Source organism: Ceratotherium simum, chromosome 11 (genome assembly GCF_057802395.1).
Source record: "Ceratotherium simum simum isolate JZ-2026a chromosome 11, ASM5780239v1, whole genome shotgun sequence".
Lineage (NCBI taxonomy): Eukaryota > Metazoa > Chordata > Mammalia > Perissodactyla > Rhinocerotidae > Ceratotherium > Ceratotherium simum.
In genome coordinates this window covers 56,389,085-56,407,339 of record NC_141910.1, presented here as the reverse complement: position 1 = coordinate 56,407,339, position 18,255 = coordinate 56,389,085, and the positions used below count along the sequence as shown (strand labels likewise).

The 18,255-nt window shown below is 35.7% G+C and overlaps 1 protein-coding gene across 4 annotated transcripts in view; it reads right to left on the bottom strand.

Moving 5' to 3' along the window:
* The window catches only part of ATAD2B (ATPase family AAA domain containing 2B), a 150,412-nt gene that overhangs the window by 111,286 nt on the left and 20,871 nt on the right, over positions 1-18,255 (bottom strand). For 3 of the 4 annotated variants that reach the window (XM_004418290.2, XM_014782123.2, XM_004418291.2), the window contains exons 3-8: positions 12,333-12,382; positions 11,820-11,973; positions 10,571-10,673; positions 9,269-9,377; positions 6,826-6,942; positions 3,686-3,761 (exon numbers count right to left, since the gene is read on the bottom strand). In XM_004418290.2, coding sequence (XP_004418347.1) covers positions 3,686-3,761; positions 6,826-6,942; positions 9,269-9,377; positions 10,571-10,673; positions 11,820-11,973; positions 12,333-12,382 — 609 coding nt within the window. Of the gene's footprint in view, positions 1-3,685; positions 3,762-6,825; positions 6,943-9,268; positions 9,378-10,570; positions 10,674-11,293; positions 11,475-11,819; positions 11,974-12,332; positions 12,383-18,255 lie in introns of those variants that run through there. The other variant, XM_087437104.1, reaches the window with a different exon arrangement.

Here is an 18,255-nt window from a genome sequence, read left to right as displayed (position 1 = left end):
AACTAGTTAACGATATACATGCTGAAGAATTTAAGAGAACAGTGTACTAATGTCTGCAATTTACTTAGAAATGCACCTAAAAAATAAGATGGATTGACATATGGCTAGAGATAGATATTTGATAAAGTATAGTGAAATGAAAGTGTGGAATCTATGTGGTGGGTATGCCAGAATTCACTGTAAAATTCTTCCAACTCTTCTAGATTCTTGAGAACTTTCATAATAAAATGTTGGGGAAAGGGGGAAGACCACAGAGTGAAATACTTCTTAAGACTATAAAAACAGGGGAAAGGGGAAGATAAAATAATAGAACTAAAAACAAACATACTGATCACATCAACAAATACAAATAAACACAATTATATAAATAAGATATTTGGACGGAATCTCAAATCAGAACATGGCTCTATGCTAAATACAAGAGACATACTTAAAGCGACGTGATTGGGGCCGGCCCTGTGGCTTAGCGGTTAAGTGCGCGTGCTCTGCTACTGGCGGCCCGGGTTCAGATCTCGGGCACGCACCGAGCCACCGCTTCTCCCGCCATGCTGAGGCTGCGTCCCACATACAGCAACTAGAAGGATGTACAACTATGACATACAACTATCTCCTGGGGCTTTCGGGAAAAAAAAAGGAGGAGGATTGACAATAGATGTTAGCTCAGAGCCGGTCTTCCTCAGCAAAAAGAAGAGGATTAGCATGGATGTTAGCTCAGGGCTGATCTTCCTCACAAAAAAATAAAATAAAATAAAGCGATGTGATTTAGCAACATAGGAAATAAAAGAATGAGCAAAAGTATACAAGTAAATGTAAACCAAATGAAAACACGGGTTACAATTTAACATCAGACTAGGTGGAACTCAAGTAAAAAAGAAATAAATGAGACAAAGAAGAATATTTTCAAAGGCAAAAAGGCACAATTCATCATAAAGTTATCAATTACAAGTAGCCACGGAGGGCTGGCCCATTGGCTTAGCGGTTAAGTGCGTGCGCTCCGCTGCTGGCGGCCCGGGTTCGGATCCCGGGCACACGCCGACGCACCGCTTGTCCGGCCATGCTGAGGCCCTGTCCCACACACAGCAACTAGAAGGATGTGCAGCTATGACATACAACTATCTACGGAGCTTTGGGGGAAAAAAATAAATAAATAAAATTATAAAAAAACAAGTAGCCATGGACATAGGAGGAGAAAAAAAAAGGACAGGGGCATCTTTTACAAAAGCAACAGCAAAGGTAAGTTACTCAAGAAAAAAATAAATGATAAATGTGCAAGAACCACAAAAAGAACTTTAAAACACAACTGAAAAATATTAAAAATAAAAAGACCTTAAACAATGGAAAATCATATTCAAAGAAAACTTGAAGGGGACCACAAATATTACAGTATATTAAAAAGCCTCAATGACTTAAAAAGTACTCAACAGATGAATGGAACAAACATCCAGAAGCAAACCAAATATATAATTTGATATATGATAAAGGTAGCAACTGGAATCAATGGAGAAATCATAGACTCATTCAATAAATGAGGTTGAGACAACTCATTTTCTATCTGGGAAAAAGAGCTGGATCCATACTACAAATCTTACACCAGGATAAAATTACAATGGACCAAAATTTAGCAGTAAAAAATGAAACCACAGAAATAAACAAAGGTGAACTCCTTCAAAATTTTGGATTTGGGAAGGCTTTTCTAACTATGATTCAAATCTAAAAGCTTTAAAAGAATAGACTGATAAATTTGACTATATAAAAATAAAAATCTTCTGGTAAAGAAGACCAAAAGCAAAGTCGGAAGACCAACTATGAACTGAGGCAAAAGACTGACACTTTATAACAAAGGACTAATCTCTCTTATATAAAGAACTACTAAAAATAGATAAAAGAGAGGGCTGGGCCCGTGGCATAATGGTTAAGTTCAGCGCACTCTGCTTTGGCAGCCTGGGGTCTCGGGTTCAGATCCCAAGCGCAGAGCTACACCACTCATCGAGCCATGTTGTGGCGGCGACCCACTTACAAAATAGAGGAAGACTGGCACAGATGGTAGCTCAGGGCTAATCTTCCTCAAGCAAAAAAAGAGGAAGATTAGCAATGAATGTTAGTGCAGAGTAAATCTTCCTCATAAATAAATAAATGAATGAATGAATGAATGAATAAATAAAAATAGATAAAAGAGAGACGGCCTATCAGAAAAATAGAAAAAGTTTATGAACAAACGTTTCAGAAAAAAGGAAAAACAAATGGCTTTTAAACATATGAGGGCCGGCCCCGTGGCTTAGCGGTTAAGTGCACGCACTCCGCTGCTGGCAGCCTGGGTTCGGATCCCTGGCGCGCACCCACGCACCGCTTCTCTGGCCACGCTGAGGCGGTGTCCCACATACAGCAACTAGAAGGATGTGCAACTATGACATACAACTATCTACTGGGGCTTTGGGGGAAAAATAAATAAAATTATTAAAAAAAAAAGAAAGTCTTTAAAAAATAAATAAATAAATAAACATATGAAAAAATACTCTCATAAGAGACATAGAAATTAAAATAAAACAAGATCTCATTTTCAACTCTGGGACTGGCAAAAATCCAAAAATTTGAGAATAATGTTTTGTTGGCAGAAATATGAGAAAATAGGCACTTTCATATATTGTTGGGTGGGTTGCAAACTGATTCAACACTACTGAAAATAAAATTACACACTCATATTCCTTTTAACTCAGAGATTCCACTTCTGTGAATTTATCCTACAAATGTACACATGTAAAATGATGATTATGCAAGGGTATTCACTATATCGTATTTTGTAATAGCAAAAGACTGAAAACAACCTGACTCTCAATAAAAGGCTAGCTTGAAAATTATAGTTTACCTATAAATGTAGTATTATGCAACTATAAGCCTCAATGTGAAATTTCACTATAATAAAATGAAGACAGTTAAAATTAATTCAGTGGGAAAAAAACAACATGGAGGACAATGTACACAGTACATTTTAAGTAAAAAGAAAGGGTAACAATCAATATATGTATTTGCATATATATACATATAATGTGTATATACTGCACATATATACACATATAACATGTATATACTGCACATATATACATACACATTCGAACATGTTCTCTAAGAATATGCAAACTAATAACAACGTTACTATGGGAAAGTGAGAGATTACTGAGGATAAAAAACTTTATAAAAAAAAGCTTTTTATGTTCATTTTTTTAATTTTTATTTTTGAGCCATGGGGAACGTATTACCTTCTCAGAAAACATAACAGATGAGATAAGGTTTCAAAAACAAAAAATTTCCTTTATATCTACATGTAAAAGAAAGGGCAAATGGGAAAAACAAGTAGCAAAGACTAATTGAACTAATGCTTCAAATGAAAGCAATGTGAGTTGCCTAGATTCAACTCTACTAAGAGACTAGAGAGCTGTGTAGCTTTAGGGAACATAACTGTTAAAACAATAACTACTCCAGGCAAACTGAACTAGGAAGATAATAGTCACATGTAGGATAATAATTATGAGTCAGTAAAGAAAGAAAGATGCTATTTAGTCCCTCATTGGCATTATCATTAACACCACCAATAGCTATATTCTAATTATAATGTAATCATTATGTATTAAAGAAAAATCTAAATGACAGCTGTAAATATTTCCTCCTTTGAAAAACCAACAAAACGTACCTGATATGGCTTCTTCTTGCTGGAGATCTGTGAATATCAAACAGTGTGTTTTCCCTCTTTTTCTGATGAGCTGGTACTTAAAGAAAAAAAAAAAGGATAACTAATAATAAATTGATAAACTGATGCATGAAAGGAACAGAAATTACTTCTGTTAACTTTCTGAATAGAAGCTAGTCATAAGTCTTCAAGTTCCAAATGCTGTCTAGAAGGAGCACAACAAAAATTAAAACTTTGTGGTAATACTGTAAGTTGCAAATAAACATTCTACAAAGATGTTAAATTAAGTCTTTGTGACTTTCAGTTAAACAAAGATTTCTTAGATACAATACCAAAAGCACAATCCATTAAAAAAAACTGATAAATTGGAATTTATCAAAATTACAAATTCTGCTCTTTGAAAGACACTATTAAGAGAATAAAAAACAAGCTACAGACTGAGAAAATATTTCACATCACATATCTGATGAAGGACTGATATCCAGTTAACATGATGAACTCTCAAAACCAATAATAAGAAAACAAACAACTCAGTTGAAAAAATGGGCAAGAGATCTGAACAGACACTTCACCAGAGATAATGCTGGCAAATCAGCACATAAAAAGATGCTCAACGTCCTTAGTCATTAGGAAATGTAAATTAAAACTACAGGGCCGGCTCCGTGGCTTAGCGGTTAAGTGTGCGCGCTCTGATGCTAGCGGTCCGGGTTCGGATCCCGGGAGCGCCCCGAGGCACCGCTTCTCCGTCCAACGTGAGGCCGAGTCCCACGTACAGCAACTAGAAGGATGTGAACCTATGACATACAACTATCTACTGGGGCTTTGGGGGGAAAAAACTGAATAAATAAAATCTTTAAAAAAAAAAAAAAACTACAATAAATATGTATTAAAATTAACTAAAAAACTGAGCAAGTGTTCAGAGGAACACAGAGCAAATGCAACCCTCATATACTCTTAGTAAGAATGTAAGTGGTACAATCACTTTGGAAAACAGTTTGGCAATTTCTTAGGAAGTTAAACATACACCTAATCATAAAACCCAGCAATTCCACATGTAAATGTTTATAAGAAAAATGAAAACATATATCCAAAGACTTGCATATGAATGTTCATAACAACTCCAAACACTAGAAATGTCAACAATCCAAACGTCCACCAACTAATGAACTGATAAACAAATTGTGATATATCCACACAATGGAATGCTACTCAGCAATAAAAAGGAACGTACTATTGTTATATTCAACATCATGGATGAGTCTTACAATAATTATGCTGAGTGAAAAAAGTCAGAGAAAAAAAGAGCATATACTACACATAAAAAACAAGAAAATGTAAACTAATCTATGGTAACAGAAAACGTTAGATCCGTGGCTGCCTCAGGATTGGAAGTGGGGAGGCACAAGAAGGTTAGGAGCAGATAACAAACAGTCGGGCCGGCCCCATGGCTTAGCGGTTAAGTGAGCGCACTCCGCTGCTGGCGGCCCAGGTTCGGATCCCAGGCGCGCACCGACACACCGCTTCTCTGGCCATGCTGAGGCCGCGTCCCACATACAGCAACTAGAAGGATGTGCAGCTATGACATACAACTATCTACTGGGGCTTTGGGGGAAAAATAAATAAATAAATAAAATTATAAAAAAAAAAAAAAGATTATAAACAGTCAGGATGAAATTCTGGGGGTTGATGAACATGTTCATTATCTTGATTGTGGTGATAGTTTCATAGGCATACAGTTGTCCTTTGGTATCTGCAGAGGATTGGTTCCGGGACTCCTATGGATACCAAAATCTATGGAGGCTCAAGTCCCTTATATAAAATGGCTTAGTATTTGTATGTAACCTATACACATCCTCCCGTATACTTTAAATCATCACTAGATTACTTATAATACCTAATACAATGTAAATGCTATGGAAGTAGTTGTTATATTGATTAGAGAATAAGGACAAGGAAAAAAAAGTCTGCACACGTTCAGTGCAGACACAACCATCACAGACCTTTCAATCCGCAATTGATTGAATCCCAAGATGCAGAACCCATGGATACGAAGGACCAACCATATACCTAAGGTATTTCAAACTTGCCAAATGGTACATGTTAAATACGTGCAACGGCAATGGACCATATCTCAATTATACCTCCATAAAGCTTTTATCAAAAAAAAATATCTAGAAAAATGGTTCACAATCTGTTTTTTGAACTAACAGACTTCCCCCATTTTTAACACGGCTATCTGTGACAATGACTCCTAATTGGAGTAGAAGAATGTCTGCATACTTGGCCAAGCTTCTAGTGAGATAACTCTGATACACCCCTGCCAGAGAATAAATCATTGTTTTAGAGCATAAGAGTTTGAGTAAAAAGATCTAGGTTCTTCCTTGAAAACATTATACTAAGTGAAAGAAGCTAGATCCAAAAGGTAACATATAGGCAAATCTAGAGAGATGGAAAGTACATTAGTGGTTGTCAAGGGCTAGAGAAGTAATAAAATGTTCTGGAATTGGACAGTGGTGATGACTGCACACTCGTGTGAATATACTAAAAACCAATAAATTGTACAGATTAAAAATCAGCAAAAATGGTGAATTTCATGACATGTGAATTGTATCTCAAAAAAAAACTGGAGGGGCTCAATAGTGATGAAATTTCCCAAGAGCTGGAAAAAAGTCAAGGAAACAGTACTTGTGGAACTGACTACTTGTCATTAGACTTAACAGCATTAAGATAAGCTTTTTCCTTCTCAAAAAAAACCCTAGATTATTGCCCAAGCTGTAGCCTTGTACCACTTTTGTGACTTTGGCTAAATTACTTAACCACTTGGAACACAGAGATACTTACCCTAAAGAAGTGCTGTAAATGAAAGTGCTCAATAAACTATAAAGTAATACAAAAGTATGAGCAGTATTTATTAAATTTAAGGTTCTTTAAATAAAATGTACATGCTCTATGTAATCCATTATTGCAACTACGTACTTCAACCTTCTTTCAGTTGTGTATGTTAACAGAAGTATACATAGGATAAATGTATGGAACCTACAAGAGATTTCATTCTTTTAAATTCAGCAACATTAATTTTTTAAAAAGGTGGAGCAGAATAAGCTACTCAACTACAAAAAGGAAAGTAATTTAGAGTCTCCTACCTATTGGAGGTGCTTGGTATCGATCCACTGTTTTTCTTTGTCTCAAATTATATGGTCTATCATTTTCTTCTCCTTCTGCCTCTTCAACTTCTATATCTCCATCTTCCTCTTGAGATTCTAGTTTGCCCCAAATAAAAGAAAAGAAAAGAAGTATTGTTTTAATCCACAAGAGTTGGTCCACTCTGGATAAATATTTACATTTTATCTTTCACTCTTTCTGCACAGGTGACATTTAAAAGTTTCAACATTTTATGATACAGCATAAATCAATATAATTAAAAATCAACCTAGGTAGATGTAAAAGAAAATCCCTTTCCTACAAATAACCAATACAGTTCTCTGCTAAATAAATCAATATGACCATATTTCATCTCTTGATTTACTTATGACCCTTTCAATCTCTCTGGTCATACAAAGCATTAATAGAAAGTGATTCAAAACTTTACCACAGCAAACTTCATTCAATGCCCAATTAACCACTGAATAAAGTTAGTTATTCAAATACCACTTGGTAGTTCAAAAAATATGCTTACAAGATAATTACTAATGTTACAGTAAGAGCAATTTTTGTTAGCAGTATAATGGTTTGTTAGGCCTCTTGACAACAGGTAAGCATGAATTAGTCACATTTTGGTAGGAAAATGCAAGCAGGAATTGGGAGGGAGCATAAAGCAGATTTCTGGAGTGTTGACAATAGTCTACTTCGTAACATGAGTGATCACTTTATGATAATTCACCTAGCTGTAGACTTAAAAAATAAATTATAGGGCCGGCCCCGTGGCTTAGCGGTTGAGTGCGCGCGCGCTCCACTGCTGGCGGCCTGGGTTTGGATCCCGGGCGCGCACCGACATACCGCTTCTCTGGCCATGCTGAGGCCCTGTCCCACATACAGCAACTAGAAGGAGGTGCAGCTATGACATACAACTATCTACTGGGGCTTTGGGGGGAAAATAAATAAATAAATAAAATTTAAAAATAAATAAATAAATTATAATGTACATAAATCCTAAAACTTTATTTTTAAAAAGTGGTTTGGCTATAGCTATGATGTGACATCTATTTACAGTTTAAAACAAAAGTCTGATGAAAATTTATAGGTTTATGGTCCTCAAATGCAATATACTTTATGATTAACTTTTTAACCAAAAGAATTGTCAATATAACACAATCATATTAAGACACAGAAAAAATTTTAAAACTGCCAGTAACGCTAAGTGAAATAGGAGACTAAAAATGCAAAAGACTTTACGTTTTACTAGTGACATCTGAAAGCTTACGCTAAGGTTTTAAAAATTTTTATTATTAGGTTATAGAGAAAATCAACAAATACAATATTACCTATCTAAATAATACTATAAATTACTTGCACCCATATAAGCTGCCTTAAACCTTCAAAAAAATTACTTTTTGAAAAACGCCTGCATAATAACACACTATTATGGAAAGAAATTTTATACATGGCAAATCTACTTTGGGAACTCTAAAAAGGTGTTCAGTTAATGAAAAAGCAAAACTCACATCATAAATCTGTCTCACCTATACTGATTTTCTCCAAAGGAAGCAATATAGAGGTTCTAGATATAACAACAATATTTGCTCAATAAAGTACCTTCATTAGAAATATCAGCTCTTCAAAACTTGCTAACAATGTATTAATTACAGAATTTGAGAAATAAACCCACTCTTCTCCATCTATGCTACATAAATAGTGGAAACTAGTAAGATTTCCTGGGAAAATACAACTACACTGTATTTATAATACACCAAATCTCCCGAAAATCCATTTCAATAAAGAAGATTAACACCCACAGAATTAAATTCTCTAGACGTACTGGTCAACATTTTATAATCCTTGGGGCGAATGTGCTTTCATCGGCTCCAGCCCTACAAATTCACTGGGGGTTCTTCAGTTCAGTTCTTCAGTTCTTCAGTTCAGAACCCAGAGAAATCTCAACTACACCCCTCTCCACTAGCATTGGCAGTCCCTCTTTCTCTAAACTTCCCTATTTACTCCTCAGTCCATAACCAAATTTGGGACCCAAATAATCAGAGATTTAGAGGCTATGGATAGAAGGTGACTACGAATAGAAGATTTTGGTTAGAAGGTACCTAAACACAAAAGAGGCCTCACCTAACAAGCAAGTCAGCCCACGGTAAAATGCCACACCAGATTAGGCCACCTAAGGACTAACAATAGCTACTAATAAGATACATTACATAACAATGTATAGTGTACAATAAAAGCATTTTTCCAAATGAAGGAAATGAAAACTCAGAAAACTCAGAAAGCCAATCAAATAAAAATTATTCCAAATTATACAATATAGACCTCTAAAGCCAAAAATGACCCATGCAGCAATATTACACATACATTATTTGTATATATTTTTCTTCCCTCCCACCTGAACTTTCTACTATTTATTTCATAAGATGCTTTACAAACCTTCTTCTTCACCCTCAGTAGAGACTTCGTGATGATTTTGTATCCCATAACTATTTCTTCTCAATGACTTTCTTCGCCTTTTCACTCTTGAATACATATCCATGTTTTCCTTTTAAAGAGAAAAATCTGTCAAATATTAACATGTAATTTATTTCCAGCTTTAAATACTGTTAACCCGGGGTGGGCCTGGTGGTGCAAAGGTTAAGATCGCGAGCTCCGCTTAGGGGGCCTGGGGTTCACCAGTCCGGATCCTGGGCACAGACCTACTCACCGATTATCAAGCCACGCTGGGTGGCGTCCCACGTAGAACAACTAGGAGGATGTACAACTAGCACATACAACTATCTACTGGGGCTTTGGAGAGAAAAAAGGAAAAAAGGAGGAATACTGGCAACAGACGTTAGCTCAGGGCCAATCTTCCTCAAAAAAAAATGTGTAAAAAAAGAAAAAATACTGTTAACCCAATGGGACACGCCCACTCAATAAAATTTACTGAGCACCTATTTGCAAGGCATGGATTTGTGAAACAGTTTCCTGAATTCAATAAATATCATGGAGAAGGGGAAAAATAAAATTTATAAAATATTTGAAAATTTAAAACTATAATGCCATAGACATACTTTTTCCCTCCAGCAAATTACAGCCTAGTAAGATGGAATAGGATAAGGCATAGGTGACTATAAAAGAAAGTGAAACAAATGCCATAAAGAAAGGTACACAGCACTCTAGAATTCAAAGAGATGACTCTCCTCTTGCTAAGGGAGGGAAAGGGAGGCAGCATCTGAAATGAACCTTGAAACAAAGGTAGCATTGCATCAGCCCCTAACTGGAAGTCTTAACAGGCGTAAAAGCTACGGGAACAAGAATGATTTGTTTATATTTGGGTAATGGTGTGTTAGAAGATAAAGTTGAAACCAGATTATGAAGGTCAAAGTGTTTTTAATTAATTCAGTACACAATAAATAACCATTAACGGTTCAGATCAGAAAAGTGACAGAATCCGAGCTGTACTTTAAGAAGACTCTTCTGTCGAATCCCAGCAGAGTCACCCCCCAAAAATAAATAAATAAAGTAAGAAGACTCTTCTGGCAAAAGCATACAGGGTCTTTTGGGGAAGGTTATGGCAAGTAGGGTATGGATAAAAGAAGAAAGAAAGCAATAAAATCCCAAACTAAATTGGAAACGAAGAAGAAGGAACAATTCTGTTAATTCAAGAAAATCCAAATGCTGTTCACTCTCCCTTTGAATTCCTCGATCAAAATAAAAAATACTTGCAAAGGTTGTTAAAGTTAATACACTCACAAATTCTGTATCTGTCCACATTCGAAGTCGTTCTACTTCTCCTGATCGACGATTCCGTCTGATGTTAATGTTGTCCATTTCCTGTAGTACAGCTTCAGCAGTACTACAATCAAATAATAAAACTAGGGTTTAGACAATTGTGGGACCATACACTGTGACATACATGTAAAAGAGCTCTTCATCAATGCATAATTAAATCATCTCTGATATGTAACTATACATAACATCCCAATTAAATATCTCTTTCTGAACTAGCATCCATCAGAAGATAATGCCTCCAAAAAAGATCAAACCAGAACATCTTCTACCTTAATATACTCATTAGAATAAAACTGATAAAATAGAAGACTTTTGTTTAAAGGCTCCAAATATTTAAATCCATAATGCCACTACAAATAACTGACTACCAGATCCAAGGCACTGAAAAAAAAAAACTAACATTTTTTTGAAGATGGTGCTAAGAACTGTATAGAATAAGACATGTATAAAAAGTTTAAAACCAATATAAGGTTAACTGAACAGATATTTTTAGAAATTAGAAAACACTAACATCAACAAAATACATGCTGACATTACCACATTTTATCTTTTAAAAACACTTCTATAACACTTACTATGTGTCCTGATACTGATCTAAGTACTTAACAAATAACTAATACTCAAATTTGACATGACCACTATAGAACATAATTTCCCCTCCTGTCAAATAGGGATTATACTGACCTTCGTTCTCTAGGCTGTTGCAAGGATTAAGTAAGATGATTTATTACCTGAGAAGAATAATGTTTCATTGCATGTAGATGTTGAGCAGTCAGCTAGTCTCATTCACTAGCTACATCCCACATACCCAGTCTCAAAAGAGCTTCAATTCATAATCTTGACTAAGCAAAACTATACTTACTATATATATCAATCATGGAAATTAATGTTGTTTAAAAATTGTCAAAAACGCAAATGTTCAATGAGCAAATATATTAAAAGACTATAGTAGTGAAGATAGAATTACTTTTTATATTATCTAACTATGCACAAGAGTTTTAAAAAGATGAGAAAAATTTAGCTATTACATAAACTGTATTAAATCTACTAAACTGACTAGAAACACAATCATCCCTAAGCACTGTTAATTCAAATTAAGTTTTAAAATAAAAGTATTTATTGCTAAGTCAGTGCTTAAGTTATTTTAAAACACAGCTGGCTTAAAAATAAAATAATTAAATGAAACTGCTTATTGCATAAACATTCATACCTATTTACTAGTTGATCAAATAACAAACTCTGGTTCACGCTTTCAAATCTGTTTTTCCTGGAACGACAACTTTTTCTGACTTCCATGTCACCATTTATACAAGAAAGGTCCCCATCTCCCTTCTTTTCCCCTCGAAGGGGATGGCTTCGAAGGGCTGCAATAAGAAAGATATTTCCATTTCAAAGTACAGAGCATAAAAAGGAAAAAAAATTAAAAAGTTACTTTTAAAAGACTACAAAAAGTTTAATATAACCTCCTAAATGGCATTAATGTCCAACAATCTAAAATTTCTATAACTGTTTACAATCTGTCATAATAATTTAAATTATTCCAATTATACTGATTTCTCAACATTTAACATTTACATATAGTATTTACTATGACTAAAATCCAGTCATTTACAATTGTATGCTGAGCATACTCATAATTCACTCTATTTTACCCCACTTTAACACTTACTCTAACAATATTGTAAGAATTTCAATACTAACCAGTTTTAAACAGAATACTCACATAAGCTACTATGTCCGTTTGGTAATGTAGAACCAGGCTGAGAAGTTAACCTAGAACACAATTATATTTAATATGCAAACACATCAACATTCATTTAGAGAAGCAAGAAATGCAATACTAGTGGAATCATTTTAAACTTTAAATCGTCAATATTTTTAAGAGTAAAAACAACATGTTTTTTACTCTAAGACTGGTAATATACCAATTAATAAAATATACTAGCTAAGAGTCACTTCATTACTTCAAGAAAAGCTTTAATAGCAGATTATAAACTGAATTTACTCTGTCTTCAACTCTATAAATTAAAATTCAATGAAAAGGCTTAAGCTTAACATGTACCATAAAGTTAACAGATGTCATAAGTAGCAACGGTCACAGACATTTACTACTGGTTTTGGTTGACAAAACTCAACAACAAATTTATTCAAACAATAAATTTAAGAACTTTAAGAAATTTAAGACAAAAAAGGTACTTCAATACCAATACCATTTAATAATTTTTTCAAAACATTTTATTACACATTCTAAACTGACAAATGAAAACTTAGCTAACTTCTCAAAACAGTCTTTGTACAATTCCTCCACCTTTTGGGTGGAGGAAGAGAAATGTTAAGTTACTAGGAAGATACTTAAGTAGTTATCAAAATGTGAAGACTCAAGAAAAAAGTCAGTGTGCCTTAGTAAAATGAGAAAGTTCAAAAACAAAAACTAAATTGTTACGCAATGAAAGAGCTGTCAACATAAATTTACTAAGGTATTTTTGAAATACCCAACAATTATTATTTTCAAAGACAAAAAAATCAGGAAGGACATTCAAAAAATAGTAAATAAATACTATTGCCTTCTCTTCTACTATCTATGTGGTTTGAACAAATTTTTTTGTGTGTGTGTGAGGAAGATTAGCCCTGAGCTAACATTTGATGCCAATCCTCCTCTTTTTGCTGAGGAAGAGTGGCCCTGGGCTAACATCTGTGCCCATCCTCCTCTACTTTATGTGGGACGCTGCCACAGCATGGCTTGACAAGCGGTGCGTTGGTGTGCGCCCAGGATCCAAACTTGCGAACCCTCAGGCCGCCGCAGCAGAGCACGCACTTAACCGCTACGCCACCAGGCCAGCCCCTGCACAAGTTTTTTAACTAAAATATTCTAACGTTTTTGGTTACTCCAGCACTCCTCATGTTAAATTATAAATGTTAAATGTTATAAATTTTAATTATAAATGCCTCTGCTTAATAAAGGTCAGAGCTAAGATGACTAAAGGATATAAACAAAAACTCAAACTATTGTGTCTTCAGACTGTCAAAAAAACAAAAACAAAAAACTTCAGCCCTCCTTTCCCCTAGAAAACAACAAAACTATCTTGTTCTAATATACTACCTCTTGGAAAGTATTTCTTTTTTAGCACCTTTGTATACAAAGTATACAATTCTCCTGGCATATGAATTTGACTATAAAGTAACAAAACTGATGTATTAACAGGTCATTACTTAAAAGATTATACACGTGAAATTCTCTAGAATCACTCTCAAAACCCACATAAAACCACAGAGAAAAATCAATTTTTTTACTTCACAGACATATTTTGGCTTTGGACCCAACATAACATAATCTGATCGGTTTATTCACAAGTCCTGGCTCCAAATGAATTTTAGCTGTATGCAAAACCAAATCCTTGAAATTTTACATACTTAAATTATTCAAAAGAATAAGATGCTAACCCTAAAATCATTCTACAAAAGAAATCTAAAACTTTTCCAAACAGCAGCAACATTTTTAGAAAAAAAGCACAATAAGCTTTTCCTCCCTCTAAAAAAGACAATGCTTACTTGGCTTTTACTTTGTTGCTAATGAAAGATCTGATTTAAAGGGGGGGTGGAGGGGAGCAGACTTGTTCTTCAATCAATCCAACTATCTTACAATCACAGATTACTGTTATCACTTTATCGTTATCATTTTTCTTTATAAACCGGAGAAAGATGGGCCGGCCCTGCAGCTTAGTGGTTAAGTGCGCGCGCTCCGCTGCTGGCGGCCCAGGTTCGGATCTGGGCGCACACCGACGCACCGCTTCTCTGGCCATGCTGAGGCCGTGTCCCACATACAGCAACTAGAAGGATGTACGGCTATGACATACAGCTATCTGCTGGGGTTTTGGGGGGAAAATAAATAAATAAAATCTTTAAAAAAAAGAAAAAAAGGAGACAGAATATGAAATATCTGGGTGTATAAAGAGCATATTGGGGCCGGCTCCGTGGCTTAGCGGTTAAGTGCGCGCGCTCTGATGCTGGCGGCCCGGGTTCGGATCCCGGGCATGCCCCAAGGCACCACTTCTCCGTCCAACCCGAGGCCGAGTCCCACGTACAGCAACTAGAAGGATGTGAACCTATGACATACAACTATCTACTGGGGCTTTGGGGGGGAAAAATGAATAAATAAAATCTTTAAAAAAAAAAAAAAAAAAAAGAGCATATTGGGATTTTAACAGTTGGCTTGCCTATACAATAATACATGTGGCTTAAAACTTTCTTGAGGGGCCAGCCTGGTGGCACAGCAGTTAAGTTCACCCGTTCTGCTTTGGTGGCCTGGGGTTCGCCTGTTTGGATCCTAGGTGCAGACCTACTCACCGCTCGTCAAGCCATGCTGAGGTGGTGTCCCATATAAAAGAGCTACAACTCTACAACTATGATACACAACAATGTACTGGGGCTTTGGGGAGAATAAAGAATAAGAGGAAGACTGGCAACAGATGGCAGCTCAGGGCCAACTTCCCTCAAAAAAAAAAAAAAAAAAATGCTCTTGAATCAATGTTCCCAAAAGTTAATCACTCAAAATGAACCAAGTGGGTTCACTGCTTAAATGAATACTCCAATAAATCCTTTATGATTATGAAGTCTCCTTTATTTTTAAAAAGAGGAGTGGGTGGGGGATATTTCCCTGTATCTCTGTTGCCTAAATTTTTAAAATGGAAACAGTATCACTTTATATTAGATGATTATTACATTAGCATTTTCTACACCTTTAATTACCTGGAGTAAACTACCAGTGCAATACCAGACTTAAAAACTATTACTTATTCTCCCTTTCCCATATAAACCAAAGACATTTAATGATTTATGAGGGTTTTAAACCTCAATTCAGCAAAAGCCTCAGTTTGGAAAGCCCACAACCACTACAACCTTTGAATTCTCATGTGCCTCAGTAGTCTAACATAGGTAGTTACACTTCAGCCTAACCTCACTATTCCCTCATCATCTGACCACAAAACAAAATTGTCACGCATATTACATTTAAGTGTACAGTTAGTCTTATCAAAGATTTAATTCTGTCTGTATCTTAGAGTATGCTTTTCTATTATTCTACAGACATCAAATGCATGCCACATTCTCCAGGTTGCCTCCTCTGACACACACGCACGAGCTCGTGCACACATTCACACAGAGCCTCCAAGTTAAATAAATGTCTAGTGGCTAAATAAATGTCAAAACTGAAAAAAGTCAATAAAATGGGATTCTGTACTCAAAGTATTTGTAAGCTACAACATCTATCTAGCTTAGCATATATACTTGTGAGTTTCTACATATTAAGAAGAAAATATAGTAAAGATTTTTGACCAAAAAAATTCCTCATTTTACAAAACATTATCATTATAATCATGTTGATAAACTTGGGCCTTCAAATATCTAAGTCCAGATTTCTCCCCAAAAGAAAACTCATAATCTATCTCAAATCATTTATGAAGACTTAGAAGTTCTAGTTCCACTTTTATCTCTGTCTTCATCCAATTACCCATCTCCAAAAAGAAAAGTTATTTCACCAATCAACAGTAATTTCTTTAAAGAACTTAGCGGTCTTTACAAAGTCCTTTAGGATTATTTTTCATAGCTAATAGTATTAGTAATTAATAAAGAATTAGTAATTATCTATAAATTCAATTTTCCTCCAAATGAATTATATGTGTGATTTGTAACAAATTATTTTTGTGAAAAAACTTCATAACTACCTTAGATTACCAAAATAAAGAAAAATCAATCAGGATTCTCAGGTTCACTACATAAAAACAAACATAAGCACTCAAAGTCTGATTTTTGTATTTATACTATCTTAAAATCTAAAATATTTTTAAGTTTTCCTTAAAATTCAATTCTATTGAATCTAATAAGCCAAATAGCATTTTCTTTTCAGGTAATCTAAAATACTTAAGGATTCTAATTCTAACAGTGTATCACTTACATTCCTAGATGAAAGTTTAACTCAAAAAATTTTTTAAATCCTGTGAACTGCTAAACATTATTCTTCTGCCAAAAGAGAAACAGTAAATTTTGTTAGTGTTCATTATTTCTTAAGCTTTTAATTTAAAACGTACTTAGTATTTTTTTAAAAAGGAGTATCACAGGGCAGGCCCAGTGGCGTAGTGGTTAAGCACGAGCGTTCCGCTTCAGCGGCCCAGGGTTCGCCAGTTCTGATCCTGGGCACAGACCTACACACTGCTTATCAAACCATGCTGTGTTGGGGCCGGCCCCGTGGCTTAGCGGATAAGTGCGCGCGCTCCACTGCTGGTGGTCCGGGTTCGGATCCCAGGCGCGCACCGACGCACCGCTTCTCCGGCCATGCTGAGGCCGCGTCCCACATACAGCAACTAGAAGGACGTGCAGCTATGACATACAACTATCTCCTGGGGCTTTGGGGGAAAAAATAAATAAAATTATAAAAAAAAAAAAAAAAAAAAACCATGCTGTGGCAGGCATCCCACATATAAAGCAGAGGAAGATGGACATGGATGTTAGCCCAGGGCCAATCTTCCTCAGCCAAAAGAGGATTGGCAATGGATGTTATTAGCTCAGGGCTAATCTTCCTCACCAAAAAAAAAAAAAAAAAAAAACAGTATCACACTCTAAGGTACCTAAATAGAAGCAAAACTCTCTCTCTCCTCCCAAAAATTTTTGAGGCCTTTTTATATGAAAGACATGATTAAGATCAATTTACATAAAGGCCTTCTGAGTGGATAAGATGTGAGAAATCTAATGTATTATATGCTTATACTTGAATTAAACTGTTAAAATTATCTTACAGTTAAAGGTCAAACTTTAACACTAAAAGAATATTTTTTAGAAATATTTATCTAGAAAAAGAAGAGTAACTCACTCATTTAATAAATACAGGATACAGATTACAACAGGTAAATCAAACCTAGAAGTGTAATTAAAGGGCTGTACTCATTTTAAGTAATGTCATTATAGTGATCTGGATCTGTTTCATCTCACAGATGAATGAGTACGGGAAAGGGGAAAAAAAATATCAGCAGACTATGATCCACGTGTTTTTCTACTCAGTGCCCAGACAATGCAAAATAAAAACTTTAAAATAAAGGGGTACCCTTGGGGCTGGCCCCATGGCTTAGCGGTTAAGTGCGCGCACTCCGCTGCTGGCAGCCCGGGTTCGGATCCCGGGCGTGCACCGACGCACCGCTTCTCCGGCCATGCTGGGGCCGCATCCCACGTGCAGCAACTGGAAGGATGTGCAGCTATGACATACAACTATCTACTGGGGCTTTGGGGGGAAAAAAATAAAGAAATAAAATTATTAAAAAAATTAAAAAATAAAATAAAATAAAATAAAGGGGTACCCTTTCTGGAACATATTGAAATAGGTACAGACTCTTAAGGACTAGTAAATGTACACTGCCTGTCAAAGTCTATAACCCCCAAGATTTTTTTCATTAAAGAGTAACTATACGGGGTCGGCCCCGTGGCTTAGCAGTTAAGTGCGCGCGCTCCGCTACTGGCGGCCCGGTTTGGACCCCGGGCAGGCACCGACGCACCGCTTCTCCGGCCATGCTGAGGCCTCGTCCCACATACAGCAACTGGAAGGATGTGCAACTATGACATACAACTATCTACTGGGGCTTTGGGGAAAAAAGGGAGGATTG